A 19,943-nucleotide genomic window follows, 5' to 3' on the forward strand; every position below is an offset into this window, starting at 1 on the left:
TTTTTTCCCCTGTCATGTACTTAATTTATACTCATTGTTTGTTCAAGTGCTTTATACAGCTGCAGCAAGGAAGAATGTCAGTGCATCTGTACGTTGTACTTATGTACATGACAATAAACTCTCATCTTTGGCCCATGGAAGCCATGACAACTGGCAGTCACCCAATTAGTCACAACTCCTACCTTAACCAATTGTCTTCTCACCTCATTTGCAGAAGCTACCCCTATTCACCAACACCGTGGGTGTAATTGACCAACTGATCTTTGGGGCATGGGAAGAAACTAGATCACACCCAGGGTTGGGGGGTGGAAGAATCCACGCAGTCATGGGGAGGACATGCAAATTCTGTGGACAGCACCGGAGGTCAGGATCGAACCGGAGCCTCTCTGTTCCACCCACCGCCCCACTGCGCTGCCTCCATTTTACATTGACAATCCAAAACAGTTCACAGCCAGTGAGTTATACAGTGCAGAAACCATTCCTTTATCCCACTGTGTCCTTTCTGACCCTCGATGCCATCCCATTTACCAGCATTTTGTGGCCTCAGCCCTGCAAGTTGCACCTTTCTTCTGCCATTTAGTCAGTTTGTGCTGGGGTGAATGCTGTGATCTCTTTCCATCCACTAACCGACTGCTCTTCTCTCTGTAGTTGCACCTCATGGCTCTCAATGCCCCTCTCACAGGCAACATGCAGGGGATCCGGGGCGTGGACTTCCAATGCTTCCAGCAGGCGCGTGGAGTGGGCCTGATGGGCACCTTCAGGGGCTTCCTCTCATCCCGGCTGCAGGACCTGTACAGCGTAGTTCGGCGCGCCGACCGGAACTCAGTGCCTATTGTGAACGGAAGGGTGAGTCGCAGCACTTGGCTAATGGTGTGAACCGTGGCCAGCAATGGTTCCCATGCACACTGCAGCAATGCATTATTGGGTGCCCAACATGCCTACACTGAAGCTGACAATCCATTCCTGGCAGAGTTGCACTTAGAGAATGTATTCCCTGACAGCGTTGCACTGTGTGATGCATTTGAGACAGTTCCTCTGTGGTTGTGATGCATTCCTGGCTGCATTGCACTGGAGTTTGCAATATATTCCTAATAGGGTTGAACTTTGAGAATGTATTCCTGACAGTGTTGCACTGGGGCTGTGATTCATTCTTGGCTACTCTGCTCTGGGGCACCAAATGCATTTGTGACAAGGTTGCAATCAAAGAAAGCATTCCTGACTTGTTTGCATTGGAGTCAGTAATGCATTCTAAGCAGGACTTCACAGGGGCACAGAATGCCTTCCTGGCATACCAGTTCATCCTCCACCCCCCACCCACCTTGGAATTAGGTTGTTCCAGTTCACAATGCAGCCTCAGCAGCACCTGCAGCCATGCGCAGGAACCACCATGGGTGGGTGGGCAGGGGATCAGTTCATGGCTCACATTGGCCCTCCAGTACCGCCAAAAGGGCAGTAGAGTCCAAAGTCCTCCCACAGTTCTCCACATGCAGGAGGGTCTCAGACAGCAAGACAGCACCTAACTGGGAGAGTTATCGGCAGCACCTTGGAGGAAAGACATTGTCAGTGGTGGCGGAACCTCTTTTCCTTGAAACACGGCAGAAGCAATCGGCTGCTCCTCCTGTTGCTCATAGCATGTTCCCATTGGAAGCATCAGATCACGGGATCTTAACCCCGTAAAAGCCAGCGGTCAGCCCTGCCGCTACAGGAACAGCAACTTTCCTTCGCACACCATCTGGGACTGGAAGTGATCAACAGTTGCTATGACAGAGGGCATGGGAGAATAGGCTCAGTTTTCAGGATTAATTCACAAAGGGCACTAGAGGCAAACGGAGGGGCCAACAGAGGGGATAAATGACAATGGGGGAAACGCAGGAGGTCAGGGCACAAGGCAGAGATCTCAAAGGAGAGTGCTGGAACAAAAACCACTCTGCGGGAGGAATTCAGCGGGTCGAGCAGCAGCAGTGGGAGGAAAGAATAATGGACGTTACTGGCTGGAACCCTTTGACGAGGCTGACACCGCAACAGGATGGGAGGGCATTAGGCAGAGGCTGGAATTTGAAAGCAAACACATTTGCCAGAGGAACTCAGCAGGTCGAGCAGCTTCAGAGGGAGATAAAGATCGGTAGACAATTTGAGCCGAAATCCTTCGTCAGGATTCAGGGGAGTTGTCTTCCTGTGTGGGCTATCTGCTACTCTTCTGCCTCTGTTCATCATATCCTGCCTTCTTCACCTGACTCCTGTACCAAATCACCTCAGTCCCGATGAAGAGTCTGGGCTCGAAATGTCGGCCATCCCTTTTCTCCTGTGAATGCTGAGTTCCTCCAGCAGGGACCAGTAGGGTGGGATTGGTGGACCAGAGAGGGGTGAGGGATAATAAGATGGGGAGAGTGAGGGGTGGAGTTGGCAGTTGATTTGCAGGTGTCAGACAAAGGGAGAGAGAGAGAGAGAGGCAAAAAAAAAGTGTCAGATGGTCATACAGAGTGAGGCAGGAGGGGTGAGTGGGAGAGCTACCAGTCCTGGGACCTGAGGAGGTGATAATGGTAATATACAGTAAAAGTTGTAAAATCCGGGCTGCTCGGGGATTGGGTCGATCTGGACTTTCAGATTTTCTGGATTCTCGGGCATTACTTTTAAAATTCAAATTTAAAATTTGATAGTTTATTAAATGATTTCATATAAAATACAAAGTACAAAAAAAACCCACCTTTTTTTTCTTGCATTTCCACGACTTCAGCATGATACTTTGTTGCCACTGTGCACCTGTGGTGCTTACTGCATGCGTACACATGTGAACGAATGCACGCACTCACACAAAAGCTGTGAATTTTCAAGATGATCTGGATTTTTGGACTTTTACTGTAATGGAAGCTGTAGGGGAGAGGTGAAGGACAGATTAAACCAGGTGGGGATCCTATTGATGAAATGTCAGTAGAAGTGGGCTGCAGGAATGAAGTAAAAACACAATGCTGGAGAAACTCAGCAGGTCAAACAATGTCCTTTATATAGCAAAGATAAAAATACATCACCGACATTTCGGGCTTGAGCCTTTCATCAAGGTATTTTGTCTTTGCTGCGTAAAGGACACTGTTTGACGTGCTGAGTTTCTCTCGCATTGTGCTTTTACTTCATCCACAGTGTCTGCAGACTTTTGTATTTTACTGCAGGCCTGAAGGAGGTCACAATGGAGCTCAAGGCTGGGATTGTCAATATCCAAATGAATTTAGGCATTTAAATTGTGAGGTTTCTGGGGAACCAAAAGATGTTAACAGTGGCTCGTGCTAAGGTGTCTTCTTGCTCTGTGGTCCTAGGGAGAGGTGCTGTTTGACAGCTGGAGCTCACTCTTCTCTGGATCCCAAGCTGGCTTCAAATCTAATGCCGCCATCTACTCCTTCGACGGACGTGACGTGCTTCGGGACCAGGCCTGGTAAGGAAATAACACATTTCTGTGTTACAGGGGTCATGTTCCAACCCAGAGGGATTTAGGCAAGTGCAATGAGACTGAGAAAGAAGGGAGGACATCTGGAGAGGGGAGGTGGAAGCTGGTCAAAGGCTTCTGCTTTTGTTAAAGGGTGGCATAGTTAGCGTCGAGGTGGGAGGGATGATTAACGCAGCGGTTAGCGCAACACTATTACAGCACCAGTGACCCAGGTTAGAATTTGGCAAGTCTGTACAGAGTTTGCATGTTCTCTCCGTGTCTGCATGGATTTCCTATGGGTTTACTCCCACCCTTCAAAGCATTCAGGGGTTGAAGTTTAATTGCATACTTGTGGGGCACAGGTTCGTGGACTGGAAGGTCCTGTTACCATGCTGTACGTCTAAATTCTTAAAATTTCAGCGGGAGATGGCAATTTGAAGGTGGGGTTGGGATGTTACCTGTGGGATAGAGGAAAATGGTTGGGGTGGGGGTAACCAGTCATACAGCATTGAACTGGCCCTTCAACCCAACTTGTCCATGTTGACCAAGTTGGCATTCTGGGTCTGTCCCATTTAGTCCATATCCTTTGAAACCAGGAGCAGGCAACCTTTTTGTTAAAACTCACATTCCACCTTTAGTAATCCCTATGCCATCGTTGCTCTGTGATTAGTAAGGGATTACTGAAGGTGGTATGTGAGTGGGAAGGGAAGGTTGAGAATCATTGCTCTGGCCAAATTGTTACTGGAATTGACATTAGCCCATTTCCTTTGGAGTTATGAAACCATACACATAACAAGTCAATTAGATACAATTAAAACAGTGGTTTTCAAGCCTTTTTCTTCCCACTCACATACCACCTTCAGTAATCCCTTACTAATCACAGAGCAACTTATGGCATCTGTCCACATGCCCTTTGAACATTATAATTGTACCCACTGCCACAGCTTCTGCTGGCAGCTTACTCCAGATACGGACCACCCTCTGAGTGAAAAAGATGCTTCCGTGTCACTCTTACATCTCTCTCCTCTCACCTTAAACCTATGCCCTAGAAAAAAGACTTCAAGCATTTACTCTATGCATCCCCTTCATGATCTTATAAACCTCCATAAAGTCACCCCTCAGCCTCCTGCACTACAGGGAATAAAGACCCAGCCTCTCTAACCTCTCCCCATTACTCAAGCCCTACAGTCCCAGGAACATCCTGGTGAACTTCCTCTGCAACCTTTCCAACTTATGTGCAACCAGAACTGCACATAATTCTTTCTGAAGTGTAGTCCCATCAATGTCTTATACACCTGAATTATGAAGTTCCCACTCCATGAAGGCAAGAATGCTTAACGCCTTCTTCACCACCCTGACGCCACTTTCAGGAAACTGTGTGCCTGTAACCCTCAACCTCTTTCTTCTACAACACCTTCCAAAGCCCCGCTATGTAGTGTGTCAGTCCTACCCTGGTTTGACTTCCCAAAGTACAGCACCTCACACTTGTCAGAGTTCAATCCCATTTGCCCCTCTCCCCCACTTCATCAGTGGCGGAGAAGATGGGATTGTGGTGGAAAAGGAAGTGTAAATAACTCAGGGCTCGGGACTCCACTTTCCATCCCTCAGAACGTACCCGACACATTTTCAGTCCCTGAACCAAGGATAGTCCTCACAGGGAACTGAGGGCATTGTCCACGCCAACATGTCAATGGGCGCACTGGGAACAAATACTGATCTGGACGCACCTTCAAAATGGCTCTGTGGATTCCTGGTCATCCAATCAAGAGGGCCTCATTGAACAATGGCCAGTCTCTGATAGAACAGTGCAGCACAGGAACAGGCCCTTCAGCCTATGTGTCTGTGCTGAACATGATGTCCAAATCAAACTAAAACCCTGCTGCTTGAACTTGATAGAAATCCATCAAGGTTCACCTGTCGGTTCAGAAGCCTCTTAAATGCTGCACTTGTATCTGCCCCCACCACTACTCTCGCGGTCCATTCCAGGAACCCACCACTCGCTCCATTAAAAAAAATTGGTTCTGCTCATCTTCTTTCCACTTCTCCCAGCCCTTCATCTCATTGGGTATCCTCAAATAAATTTTACCCTGGGGGGAGTGGATGTTTTAGAGAGATTTGTGGGGCAAGTTTTGATCACACAGAAGGTGCTTTCACACTGAGATCCCAGTAAATTGGCGTGATTAAAGCCAAGTTGGATCGGATTGGAGCGTTCACATTGAACCAAGAAAAACCGGTTCTTTTACATATCCCCGGTCAAAAGGAGACAGGTCCTGCAGCGTTACAGTGTCAATATCCCAGGAAGGCAGGGAACCTTTACACACAGGAACTGATGCAAAACACATTGTCTCTGGTACTACCTACCTTGACGGGTAAGTACCGGGATGAAAATGACACCCCCCCCCCTGTAAAAAGCTGATTAAATACCAGCTTTCATGGGCAGTGTGAAAGCACTTAGAGAGTGGTTTGGTGCCTGGAACGGGTTGCCAGGAGCAATGGTGGAAGCTGATACAACAGTCTTGTTTAAGAGGCTTCATATCAATTACAAGCAGCAGAGTTTTACGAGAAACTTGGATACGCAGGCCAAAGAGTCTGTCCCTGTGCTATACTCGACTCTGTTCTGCATTCTGACTGTCTACCCCCTCCACTCCCCCTTTCCCTCAGGCCTGTGAAGTCAATCTGGCATGGGTCAGACTCAAAGGGACGACGCCTAGCAAAGAGTTACTGTGAAGCTTGGAGAGAAGGTCAGGACAACACGATGGGCATGTCGTCATCCCTAAGCAGCGGCAAGCTCCTGGAGCAGCAACCCAGCCCCTGCTCCAAGCCCTTTGTGGTCCTCTGCATCGAGAACAGCTACCTGCCACACTCCCGGAAGTAACCACCCGCACCACCCCCCGCCCCCCCCGCCCAGTGCTCCATTCCTCCCCTTTCCGTGGAGAAAGTTTACCCCGGTTCTTGTGGCAAAGGAAAACACATCTGTACAGTTGTATTTTTTTCTCAAAACGATTTTGAAAAAGAAATGATGGAAGAAAAGTAAAATAAGCCAAAGAGGTTGGTTTTTTAAACAAATATTAAAAAGCTGCCCATGGTGGCTTCCCAGCATGCACTGGGCGTGTCTTCAAAGTGCCCAAGATGATGCAAGTGTCCATTGTGTACATGTAACGATTAATATTTGTATATGGAATGTTTGTGCAAGCCAGTGTATTTTTAACCCTGCTTCTGAAAGTTAGTCTAATCAGATTCCTTTTTCATTTCATTCCTTTTTTTTTTGCAGAAGCATGTAGGGTTTTTTTATATACAAAAACATGCAATGTTGCATGTGGAACTATACAGACTGGTCTGGGATATGTCTTTAACCTTTTGGAAATTTAGATCATCGTGCATGTGTTTAGTTTGGGGCACGCATGCAAAAACGTCCAGATATGAACCCACACGCGCACACTTGCATGAACATAATGCATTAAAGATGTCTCCTCGCGTCGATGGTCTTCTCATCCATGGGGGAGCGGACAACCTTCATCTGTTCTCAGAAAGAGATGAGTGAGAGATCCTGAGCTGTCTGCTGTCCCATTGGTCTAATCTTCCTGGTGATGTGCAGATGGACAACAGGTAGAATCACCAGGAACTAAGTGGAAGACAAGAAGAGGTGAGGGGACAGGAGGGGAGGGGAGAGGGGAGCAGGGAGAGAAGAGGAGGGGAGGGAGTGAAGGGATGAGGGAGGAGAGGAGAAGGTAGGGGAAAGGGGAGAAGAGGGGACAGGGAGGAGGGAGAGGAGGAGAGGAGGGAGGTAAAAGGATGAGGAGGGGAGGAGAAGAGAAGGTAGAGGAAAGGGGAGGAGGGAGAGGAGTGGGGAGGGAGGGAGGTGAAGAGATGAGGGGAGGAAAGGAGGGGGAGAGAAACCCAATCCATTCAGCCCATCTCATCCCATTCACTTCCAGCAGTCTGTCCATCAGGACATAGACTCATTCCTTCAACCAGCACCCCTGAACCCTTATCTCAAAGTGGCTCACAGATGTTGCATTTGAAGCCTTGGTGGCCATGTTGTTTAATGTCAGAACATGCGTCAGATTCACCAGTGATGATTCCCTTTGGTCAACCATCTTGACACAGCAGTAGGCTTTGCAGGGAACATTTCCATCCTCCTTAAGTCCTGTGGTAGGGAGGATGTCTTAAGGTTGGATCTGGTCCTTAGGCACCCCACTGAGTTCACTCCATCCTCTCCTTAACTTCACTACTGATGGATGACATTGAGAATGAAGCTTGTGTTGGCACAGCTACCATCAACCAAAAAATTCATCCTCTTCATTCAAAAGAAGGCTCCACGAGGAGATACATTCCCTACCAACACGTCACAGTTCAGGTGCTCCAACACAATGGCCCAGCACTCCATCTTGTCCAGCTTAACCAGGTAACTTTGTCCACGGAGCACTTGGTTGGTTGCCAGAGAGGGGCACAGGAGTCCATGCGTGTGGATTCCTGATTAGTTGTTCTATCCCAATAGCAAGATTGCCAAATTAATTGAAGGTTTACCTGGCGGCTGATAATTTAATTGAACACCCCTTCCCATTTTACTCCCATTGCCCATTCAGCCAGAAATCAGAAAACAAATAGATCCTTTATTACCCAATTAAACATTGCATCAAAGTTCCCCCAATAGTCCCACTGGGCCATTCAGCTATGCACACCCACGATACACCAATGAGAAAGCAAATAGACTCTTTATTACCCAAAGAGATGTTGCTTCGTTGTTAATTCTCCCACTTTTATTATTTTTATAACGAAAAGAAACAGAGGACAAACTATGGCTCTTTAATTTCTCTCCAAAGGCAAAGAATCGAGTTCAAGTCTTCAATTCCTGAAGACCTTAAACACTCCTGGAAGGTTGTCCTTTCTGCTCACTCAGTGCATGAGTCAACCTGGCAGGAAGTGTTAGGGTGGGTGTGTTTGCTCAACCCATTTCAGTTCAGTTTGCTTTCGTTCTCTTCCAAGGTCTACAAACCGTCGATGGTTAAATCATTGAATGTTTACTTTCAAGTGTGTGGATGTAGCTGAATTACACGTTGGCACCGGAGAATTGTAAACCAGATTATCTTGGAGAGCCCAGCAATATAGAAGCTCATTTGATATTTGTTTTGTGCAATTTGAGCACTTTTATTAAAAAGAACTGCCTCAGTTTCCTCCTCTCTGCGAGGGAGCCTGGTTCCAGGTAACCAAGTGCAGCTTTGGACTGTCGGTGGAAATGACAAAAAGTCACACTGCTGAACACTTCCCAGAAAGCGCAATCAATGGTCTCCCCCGGAGCGCTGCCACCCAGTGCGAACCTTCAATGCCCCATTTTGTGTCGAAACATGGAAGGAACGAAAACTGGAAATCTGTCCAGCACATTTTGTAGCTCTCAATGACCTTGAAGCTCTCTAAAAACATCTCCCAGAGTACTGAATAAAGTTTAAAAGTCCTCTTTTAAATCTTATCTCTCATTTGTTTATTTTGGGAAGAAGCATGTGATACCAGCAAAATTTGTTTGTTGTTTGATACATTTAGTCGAAACACACTCATTTGTACTGTAATTTTCATGATAATTGTGTGCTGTTTCCTAAAAAATATCAGATTAGGAATTTTATCTCCAGGCATGCTGTTTTTTAAGTGTTGGGCAATAGATTTAAGGCTATGATCAGTATTTCTATGTTTACACGTCTGTGAAATTCTACAGAAGGTATATCAGTACAGCACAAGAACAAACCCTATGGCTTCTGGAGTATGGCCATCAGATAAATATCCCTTCATCCCCTTCATATTCATGTGTCTATCTAGAAGCCTTTGAAACACTACTCTTGCATCTGTTTCCACTACCACCCCTGGCAGTCCATTCCAGGCACCCACCTCTTCATATTCATGTGTCTATCTAGAAGCCTTTGAAACACTACTCTTGCATCTGTTTCCACTACCACCCCTGGCAGTCCATTCCAGGCACCCACCTCTGCCTGTGTATAAAAAGACTTGTCTTACACATCTCCCTTCAACGTCTTCCTCCTCACCTCAAACATGTTGTCTTGTGTGTAATGCTTTTACCCTGGGGAAAAGATTCTGACTGTCCACTCCATCAATGCCTTCCAGAAGTTTATAAACATTGATCAGGTCTCCCCTCAGCCTTTGACCCTTTAGAGAAAACAATCCAAGTTTACTTGATCTCTCCCCATAACTTGTACCATTTAAATCAGGCAATATCTTGGAAAACCTTTCGTACTCAAAAGTGCTGGGAGAAAGGATAGGAAGCCTGAGCCCAATATGTTGGATATATATATCTTTGAGAGAGCACTGGTCTACTTCAAGGGTGGTGCTAATCCCTCCTCAGCTCCCCCAATCAAACAGTGTGATCTGCGCATGCCTGATAGAGAGGTTGCTTCCCTCCCCCCTTTTCCTCCCACAGATGAACTCCCCCCCAGCTACCTGAGACGTGAGAGCCAGGCAGCCCACCATCACACTCGATCTTTGACGTGTCCACTCAACATTCTGAAATCACTCCCAGCTCCAACAGGCACCCACAATGATGATGTGAGTTTGATGATGTTGCCAATGGAATTCCCTCTTGCCGAGTCCACACAGAAACGTCAGTGAGCAATAACAAGCAAGCATTGGGCAGCATGGTTAGTGTAGCTGTTGCTACTACAGCGCCAGCCAGCCAGGTTCAAATCCACCACTGTCTGTAAAGGGTTGTACGTTCTTCTCGTGTCTGCGGGGGTTTTCTCCCACCCTTCAAAAATGTGGGTAATTGGTTGGCAGGGTTTCAAAGGCAGGAATGGGCTTCTACTGCGTTGTAAATAAATTTAAAGAAAATGTGAAAATTTAATGTATAAATTACATTTGCACAATGCCCCACAAGAGAAAAATGAATAGTACATATAAAAGGATAGATAGATGTTCACAGTTGTAATTAGTGCAATAACAAAATGTTTCAATCAAGCAGACAGAACTAGTTTATGGTTAGTGCTAGGGGTGCGGGGTTCAAGAGCCTGATCGCTGTTGGATAAAAACTGTCCCTGAACTTAGAGATGCTGGTCTTCAGGTTTCTGTAACTTCTGCCTGAAGGTTGCAGGTTGTGACCGGGGTGATAGGGGTGCTTTATGACATGGAATTTTACAGTCGACATGCTGAAAGTTTGAACTACTAAGATGCTCAGCTACTCAAACTGTGTGTGAGTGGATAAACCCCCAGGCCGGGGTCCTGAAAGAAACAAATTCAGGTGGTTTTGCAGCTCCCTCCCTCTGTCCCCACCCTACCTCTTGCTGGCTACACCAGGGGAGGGGCCTTCTCCTCAAGTGTCTCACAGCTTCCAGAGGGACCTCTTCTCCTCCGTCTCCTTTTTTCTTTGCAAAGATGGCTTTCAGAGCATGGTGGCTAGCATTCGAATGAGCCAAAGGGCCCTTTTCCATGCCATGTATCTAGACTGTGAGCCCTACACCTGCGAAGGTGGTCAAGGCCTGGGTCGAAAGCTCCAGGTAACATGCCTGGCTCCAATGTCAGAGTAATTCCCTTAGGACCATCGGATCACCATTGCAAGGCCTTTGCTCTCTTCAGTCTACCTTGCCTCCGAGCCGAAAGATTGTGAACTCAAGACTCCACTGCAGAGACACCAAGCATCAACCCTAACCCACTGCCTCACTCTCTGGGAGAAGTGAAAGATTCCAGAGGTCAAAAGAGATTTGGCCCAACCTTCCCCATATTAATCAGAATCAGAATTCATTGTCATGAACCTGTCACGAAATTTGTTGTTTTGCGACAGCATCTTAGTGCAAACATTTATATAAATCACCTTACAACAATAAATGAGAACCATGTAAGAAAAAAATACGGTAGTTTCTGTTCATTGTTCATTCAGGAATCTGATGGCAGCGGGGAAGAAGCCATTCTTGTGCCGCTGAGTGCTCGTCTTCAGGCTCCTGCACCTTTTTCTTGATGGTGGCAGAGTGAAGAGGGCATGGCCTGAGTGGTGGGGATCCTTGAGGATAGAGGCTACTTTCTTAAGACAGCGCATCTTGTAGATGTCCCCGACGGGGTGAAGTCTGGTGCCTGTGATATCACAGTCTAAGTTATCAACCTCGAGTTTGTTTCTTGTCCTGAGTATTGACACCTCCATACCAGACAGTGATACAACTAGACAGAATGCATGAGGTGTATCATATCATTGCACCAAAGCAGGCTGTTTGGCCCATCAGCTCAACTGATCATCAACCATTTACACCAATCCATTTTTGCTCCTCTCCTGTTCCCAACCACCCCTTCTCCTCAGACTGTACCCCCTCACCTACATACAAGGGGAAGATTAACCCACCCCTCCCCACCTGCTCATCACTGGGACAAAGGAGAAAAGTGGAGCACCGAAAGGAAACCCCATGAGGACACGGGGAAGGGATCGAACCAGGGCCTCCGGCGCTCTGAGGCAGCAGCCCTACCTGCTGCACCTCTGCTCTAAAGCCCACCAGCTAACACCTGAGGTGCTCAGTGTGACGATGCTCCATGTGCTGTGTGTGAAACTTCAATAGTTCCACCTACCCACTCCCTGCCCATAACCCTCCAACCCCCTCACATCCATGTACTCATCTAACCTCCTCTTAAATGACAGAATTGACCCTGCTGCAACTACCTCTTCCAGAAGGTCATTCCACTCAGCCACCACTCTCTGAGTGAAGACGCATCTGCTTATATTACTTATAAAATTTTGCCCCCTAACCCTTAACTTGTGACCCCTTGTTCCAATCTCCCCTACCCTCAGGAGAAAGAGCCTATTCACATCTACTCTATCTATTCCCTTCATAATTTTAAATACCTTTCTTAGCAAGGTGAAGATAAATCAGTAACCGCAGTGAATGGGACTTCACCAAAGCGACAAAACTATCAGATCTTTCATGAATCATAGAAGGTAATAATGCAAGAAAGACAGGCAGTTGGGACTCGCAAGGAGTCAGCTCTGGTCAAGTCAGTCACTAAATCCATCCACACACTCACACCCTCCACTGTGCACCAGCCCCTGAGAGCCTGATTAAAATTAATTAGGGCCTTCAGTAAAAATCATATATATATATATCACACAATATATTTTTAAAACTGTTTTGCACCATGTGGTTTGGTGCAGAAACAAAATGGACAAAATAAGGCTTGTTTTAACAGATGCCACTAATATGCCAATCGTCAATAAAATTTATGGGAAACAGATGGTTGGTTGAAAAATGTGGACTTCTGGAGTTTGGCATTTTTACAGGTTATTTTAACACTGGGTTTGGCAGATTTAAAACCACCATTCCAGTGCCATGAGGGATGTTTGAATGTGGTGGTTGTTTTGAATTTCATAATTATTAAAAGCCCTGTTTGCTCAGGCCTGCAATAAACCACTGGTACATGGCATCAGCTCAGTTGCTTGGCATCGTTTAATGTACATAGAAATGTGGTTGTTAGAACATCCATTGTTCCGGTTCCTGTCTTTGAAAGAACACGGGGATGCTGAGGAGGCAGTTGGTCCAACAGTGATGCTGTTCTGTTCCATGATGCCAAACCTTGGCCCAAGCACAGCCCAGATGAGAACCCAATGTGTGTGTGTGGAGAAGGCGGTGGGCTCCCATGGAACTGGCATGCCGTCAGACAGCAGTCAGTGGAGCATGAATATGTCCAGGGTCTCAGGCCCTTGGTTGAGAGCCGAGCCTGATACATGGTCAGCTGGAAGTGAGACAGTCGTCTGGGTGCCAGACAGTAGGATAGGTGCGCCACAATCGACTGGGAATCAGGGAGTTGGCTGGGAGCGAGACCAGCTCCTGGGGGTGAGAAAGTCGGCTGGGAGTGGAATAGTTGACTGGGAGTGGGAGATTCGGCTGGGAGTGAGACAGTCGGCTGGGAGTGAGCCAGTCTGCTGGGAGCGGAATAGTTGACTGGAAGTGGGACAGTCGGCTGGGAGTGGAATAGTTGACTGGGAGTGGAATAGTTGACTGGGAGTGAGACAAGTCAGCAGGGAGTGGAAGAGTTGACTGGGAGTGGGACAGTCAGCAGAGAGTGGAAGAGTTGACTGGGAGTGGGACAGTCGGCTGGGAGTGGAATAGTTGGCTGGGAATGGGACAGTCAGCTGGGAGTGAGTCGGCTGGGAGTGGAATAGTTGACTGGGAGTGGAACAGTCAATTTGGAGTGAGATAGTTACTGGGAGTGATACGGTCAGTTGGGAGTGAGATAGTTGACTGGGAGTGAGATAGTTGACTGGGAGTGAGACAGTTGGCTGAGAGTGGAATAGTTGACTGGGAGTGAGACAGTCAGTTGGGAGTGGGACAGTCAGTTGGGAGTGAGACAGTCGGTTGGGAGTGAGACAGTCGGCTGGGAGTGAGATAGTTGACTGGGAGTGAGACAGTCGGCTGGGAGTGAGATAGTTGACTGGGAGTGAGACAGTTGGCTGGGGGTGAGACAGTCGGTTGGGAGAGAGTCAGTCAGACAGAATCAGGTCCCACAGTCAGACTTTGTGATGAAGCAGGCATATCCATGACGTCCTCTCTCCACCTGGGTGATAAGAAATCGTACTTTTATGTCATAATGAAGTGATGCAATTCATCATTTTGCTGCAGCATCTCAGTGCAAACATTCCCTGTAAACCATCATACAAAAATAACTCAAAATGGTGCACAAAAAGTCAAAGTAAGGTCGTGTCTTTGATTCACTGATTATTCAGGAATCTGATGGCAGTGGGGAAGAAGCTGTCCTTGTGCCGCTGAGGGCTCATCTTTAGGCTCCTGTACCTTTTCCCCAATGGTAGCAGAGTGAAGAGGGCATGGCCTGGGTGCTGGTGGGTTTTTGAGGTTAGAGGCTGCTTTCTTTAGACACCACCTCATGAAGAAGTCCTCGATGGAGTAGAGTCTGGTGCCTGTGATGTCGTGGGTCGAGTTAACAACCCTCTGGAGTTTTTCTCATCCTGCGAATTGGCGCCTCCATAATAGACAGTGATGTAACCAGCAAGAATGCTGTCCACGGGGTACTTGTAGAAGTTTACATGACATACCAAATCTCAAACACCTCACAAAGTATAGCCACTGGCAAGCCTTCTTTGTGATGGCATCAACATGGAGGCTCCAGGACGGATCCTTGGAGATGTTGACACCCAGAAATTTGAAGTTCTTGACCCTCTTGACTGCTGAGCCCTTGATGAGGACTGGGTCGTGTTCCCTGACGTCCACAATCAACTCCTTGGTTTTGCTATCATTCAGGACAAAGTTGCTGGTGTGACACCACTCAACGAGCTGATCTATCTCCCTCCTGTACACTTCCTCATTGCTGTTTGTGAACCTGCCGACAGAAGACCCAGAAAGCAAATCGCAGGATTTTTGCAATTTGAACTTTGGAACAATGCTGAGAAAGGTGAACTTTGTGGAATTAGCCCCGTCCTCCGTCTCCACAGCAGATGGCACTGTGGATTCACAAACCAGTCTCGAGAACAGAGAGAATGATGAATTGACATAGCTTCTGTCCCATCCACCACACAACCCATGAAATAAGAATCAAGCATGGTCCCACTGTCCCACTGAGGTTAGAAAGGTGAGGAGGAAACCTCTTTCAATGAATGCTGCTTAACTATGTGGCCAGTTCACTGTGGTGAAGTCCTCCACATGACGATTGTGACAGCCCATTGAACAATACAACACAGGAACAGGCCCTTCGGCTCACAATGTCTGCACTGAGCATGACGCTAAATTGAAGTAAAACTCTGCTGCCTGCATATGATCCCTATCCCTCCATCTTTTTCATGTCTTAATCGTCACTATGGTGTCTGTTTCCACCATGACTCTATTCCAGGCACCCACTTTCAGTGTAAAGAAACTCACCCCACATATCTCATTTAAACATTCTTCACCTTGAACACGTGCCTTTCAGAATTTCACATTTCCACCCTGGGTTAGAGATTCTGTCGGACTACCCAGTCAATGCCTCTCATAATTTTTTCAACTTATATCAAGTCTCCCTCAGCCTCTGGTGCTCCAGAGAAAATGGCTCAAGTTTGTCCAATCTCTTGCTGTAGTTGATAACCCTCATGGAGTTATATAGCATGGAAGGAAGCCCTTCAGCCCAATTCATCCACACTGAACAAAGAACTGGTCCCATTTGCCTGGACCTGGTACAGGTCCTGTCCTTCTGAACATGGTAACTCTTCTCACTTCAACCTCATGGATCTTTTTCACATGCCTGAGTGGCTGGGGAAGGCCTTCATTTAAGCATTGGTATCAAAACACAGTGGAACAGTTAGCAAAGTGGTTAGCACAACACTAACAGAGCCAGCAACCCACATGCAAATGTATTGCTATCTGTACATTCTCCCTGAGTCTGAGTGGGTTTCCTCTTGTTGCTCCAGTTTCCTCCCACCATTCAAAATGTACAAGGATTGTAGGTCATTTGGGGTATTTGGGCAGCGTGTGGTCATGGGCAGGAAGGGCCTATTAGCGTGATGTATGTCTACACTTTTTAAAAAAATTTAAAACATGGTATTTCCAGCTTCTGGGGACAAGGAGTTTTCCAGGCTGGATGTGAAAGCTGGAGACTTGGCAGAGAGAGGAGTGCAGAGAGGCATGGGAGACCAGGTGTAGAGAAATGGAGGGCTCCGTGGGGTGCTGCTGACGGTATATAGAGGGCAGGTGCAAGCAGCTGGAAGTTGAGCCAAACAGTGGTGAATGAGTTCTTTCTAACTGCCCTCCTTAATACTCTCTCATCTATAGTTGGCCATTTCTGTGGGATGATCACCCCCTCGTGGCCCAAATATCCTGTCAGAGATGTTGCCTCCATCCCTTCCCCACCCTCTCTATTCAACTTAAACCAACTAGTTTTTCTCTGTTTGTACCAATCTTGTACAGTTTTAATTCCTTTCTGATCCCACATTTTTAAAAGTTGATTATTAAGAGTAAAATGAAAAAGTTTATTCTGATACAAGGGTGCCTTACCTGAAATTTTCCCCTGTACCTATTTCCTCATTTATCATACTCCATAATTCAATTAAATGTCTCAAAATAGGTGAATTATAAATAAGTAGTAATTCAGAATTTGTGCCACTTTATAATAATTTTGAAAATTTAGTAATTGTAAACCTCGCAGATCATACCTCCAAGTTAATTTTTGTAAAGGTACCTTAGCCATTTTATCTTTCCACAAAAACTTCCTAACAATAGATTTCAAATCTTTGAAAACAATTTTGTGCAACTTTACAAGGAATAGATTGAAAAAGATATTGTTGTCCAAGAAAAATATTTATCTTGATACAATTAACTACCTATTGGTGCCAGCCACATTGACCACCGCCAATGGGCTGATATCGCCTCCAACCATGCATCTTGGAGCCTCACAGTTCGGCGAGCAGCAACCTCCTTTGAAGAAGAGCGCAGAGCCTCACTGACAAAAGACAAAGGAGGAAAAACCCAACACCCAACCCCAACCAACCAATTTTCCCATGCAACCGCTGCATCCGTGCCTGCCTGTCCCGCATCGGATTTGTCAGTCACCAACGAGCCTCCAGCAGATGTGGACATACCCCTCCATAAATCTTTGTCCGCGAAGCCAAGCCAAAGAAGAAAAGAAGAAGAATGTTATAGGTAAACCTTTCCATCTATTCAAGTCATTTTTAAATTTTATAAAATAAAGATAGACCATTCAAATCATATAAATGATCTAAGTTCTTATCCAATTTAATACCTAAATATATAATTTGATCCGTCCATTTAAATTGGGTTATCTTCTTACAATCAGTATAATCTGCAACAATGGCAAAATTTCACTTTTCTTCCAATTAACTTTATAACCTGATATTGCACCGTATTGTTTCAATCTTTCATATAGCGATTTTAAAGAATTTTGGGGTTCTGTTAAATAAAGCAAAACATCATCAGCAAATAAATTGATCTTGTACTTCTCAAATTTCACTTTAGTACCTGTACAGCCTCCATCTAAAGTCCATTCCCTGCCTGAACCCGTGTACACTTCACCTCTGCATTCCACGAACAAACACTTTAATTTTAAAAACCTTCTCCAATCCTTATCATCTCTTTCCTCCCTATATCCATATTCTCCTCCAGACTCTTCCACACTCCATGAAACCTCCAGCTTCACCCTCCTGCCACTGAGTTCCTGCTCCCGTTACCCCCCACCCCCCCCCCCCATGACCAGCTTGGCTGTCCGGAGCCGACCTCTCCGATCATTATTTCTTCCCCTTGACCTTCTCCTCCATCTCCTTAAACCTGGCCCCCACCCCCCATCTTCCTCCCACCTCCCTTAACTCAGCCCCCACCTCCCACCCACCTTCCTCTCACCTCCATCTCTACACACAGCTGCATGTAACACTACGTATAACCTGTTGGCCTGCTCACAGAAGACCCCCTCCGCACTGTACTTATGACAAAATAACATAAACCTAAAAACAGGAGTCAAATTGGGAGAAACACAGAAAACAATGTGTAGGGAAAAGAGAAAGGAATGATTGATAAAGAAAGTGCAGGGACATCTTCTTTTACCAGTGCGAAGTTCATTCAGGAATCTGATGCAGCAGGAAAGAAACTGTCCTTGAATCTGGAGGGTTGTGCTCTTGAGCTCATAGATCTTCTGCCTGATGGAAGGGGGCGAAGAGAGAGTGACTCGTGTGAGATGGGATTTATGTCTTTCAGCAGCTTTAATATTTGGAATGAGGACAACACAAGATTAATTTCTGGCTCAGAAAGATTTGTCAGCCGGGCACCTTTGCCTCCAGAGTCATGGTTCCCACCAAGAAGTACAGAAATGTAAGGGGAACAAGCCGGGTTTACACCACACACAAATGGAGGAACCACACCTTGCCTTGGCAAGTCTCCCACCTGACCACATCAACGTTGGTCTCTGCTTTCTGATAACTCCCTTCCCCTTATTTACCCTCATCCCTCTGGTTCCATTCCTCCTTTCCTTTCCCCTCCCCGCCCTCTTTACGCCCATCACCACACCTCTCCACCCTTCCCTTTCTATCCTCCTATCAGGGTGCATCTTCCTTGGCCCTCTGCTTCTTCCTCCTATCACCCCCCAGCTTCTGACTTCCCTCCTGCATTTCTTCACCTCTCATCAGAATTCACCTAGCCTCCCCCCCATACCCTTTTTATTCTGCTCGCCTCCCCTACTATTCCTGATGGAGGGTTTCCAGCCCAAAACATTGATCATCTATTTCAGTGGTTCTCAACCTTTTTCTTTCCACTCACATACCACTTTAAGTATTCCCTATGCCATCGGTGCTCTGTGATTAGTAAGGGATTGCTTAAGGTGATATGTGAGTGGGTGGGAAGGTTGAGAATCACTGCTCTAGACTGGATCGATACTGAAATATTTTGCTTGAAAAAACTTGTTATTGGCCCATTTCCTTTGGAGTTAGGAAACCATGCACATAACGAGTCAATTTGGGATGATTAAAACAGTGGTTTTCAACCTTTTTCTTTCCACCCACATACCACCTTTACCAATGCCTTAGAGCACCTATAGCTTAGAGAATACTTAAAGTGGTATGTGAGTGGAAATAAAAAGGTTGAGAACCACTGGTCTATTGCCTTCCACAGATGCTGCCTGGCCTGCTGGATTCCTTCAGTGTAAGATATCAATAAGATTGGAAGAGTGCAGAGAAGATTTACTACGATGTTACCCGGACTTGAGGAACTGAGTTACAGGGAAAGGTGAGTACTTTATCCACTGGAACATCAGAGAATGAGGGCTGATTTGATGGAGGTATACAAACTGGCTTTTTCCACTAAGGTTGGGTGAAAGGTAAAATATTTGAAGGGAACATTAAGATGAGCGCAGAGAGTGCTGGGAGTGGAATGAGCAGCCGGCTGAAGTGGTGAATACAGGCTCAATTTTGACATCTAAAAATAATTTGGACAGGGACATGGATGGGAGGGGTATGGAGGGCTATAGTCCGGATGCAGGTCAGTGGGACCTTGCAGAATAATAGTTCAGCACAAACTAGATGGGCTGAAGGGCTTGTTTCTCTGCTGTTGCATTACAACAGAAAATAAAGCCCTTTCCAATGTGCTTTTCAGAAAGTCATTGTTGTGGAATGAAAGGACACGGAGAACCATTTCTTCCTTGGCATCACCCTTCCTGCTGCGTGTGCAAAGCTTCTGCCCCAGCGGAGGGATGGTCAGGTGGGAAATGCGACGCCTTCACCTCCCTCCACGTGGTCCCTCTCCGAATATAGTCCTCGTTTTGCAGCGAGCTCCACATAGCCAAGCACCAATCGAGCCTTCGTGTCCCTGGCCCATTCAGCAGAAGAGGACGACAGAGCACCACAAAGGTGCAGATGCTTGAACCTTGAGCTGCTGCTGGAGGGACTCAGAGAGTCAGGCAGTACCCATAAACAGTACCTAAGGCAGCTACCAGCATTATAAATGACCCCCATCACCCTGGTCATAGCCTCTTCTCACTGCTACCTTTGGACAAAAGGTACAGAAGACCAGCACCTCCAGGTTGAAGAACAGTTTCTCTCCAACAGCTGTCAAATTCGTGAACTGTTCCTTGT

General features: G+C 46.6%; 2 protein-coding genes across 3 annotated transcripts in view; one reads left to right on the forward strand and one right to left on the reverse strand.

The window, feature by feature from the left end:
* The window catches only part of LOC138761656 (collagen alpha-1(XVIII) chain-like), a 290,964-nt gene extending 282,087 nt beyond the window's left edge, over positions 1–8,877 (forward strand). For both annotated transcript variants that reach the window (XM_069934180.1, XM_069934179.1), the window contains 4 exons: positions 649–846; positions 3,309–3,424; positions 6,077–7,058; positions 8,402–8,877. In XM_069934180.1, the coding sequence (XP_069790281.1) occupies positions 649–846; positions 3,309–3,424; positions 6,077–6,290 (528 nt within the window). In that variant the 3' untranslated portion in view covers positions 6,291–7,058; positions 8,402–8,877. The remainder of the gene's footprint in view (positions 1–648; positions 847–3,308; positions 3,425–6,076; positions 7,059–8,401) is intronic.
* Positions 8,878–17,801: 8,924 nt separating this feature from the next.
* The window catches only part of slc19a1 (solute carrier family 19 member 1), a 53,810-nt gene continuing 51,668 nt past the window's right edge, over positions 17,802–19,943 (reverse strand). Inside the window, exon 6 of the mRNA XM_069934186.1 lies at positions 17,802–18,017. Within this exon, the coding sequence (XP_069790287.1) occupies positions 18,003–18,017 (15 nt within the window). The 3' untranslated portion in view covers positions 17,802–18,002. The remainder of the gene's footprint in view (positions 18,018–19,943) is intronic.

The sequence above is a fragment of the Narcine bancroftii genome, chromosome 4 (genome assembly GCF_036971445.1).
Source record: "Narcine bancroftii isolate sNarBan1 chromosome 4, sNarBan1.hap1, whole genome shotgun sequence".
Lineage (NCBI taxonomy): Eukaryota > Metazoa > Chordata > Chondrichthyes > Torpediniformes > Narcinidae > Narcine > Narcine bancroftii.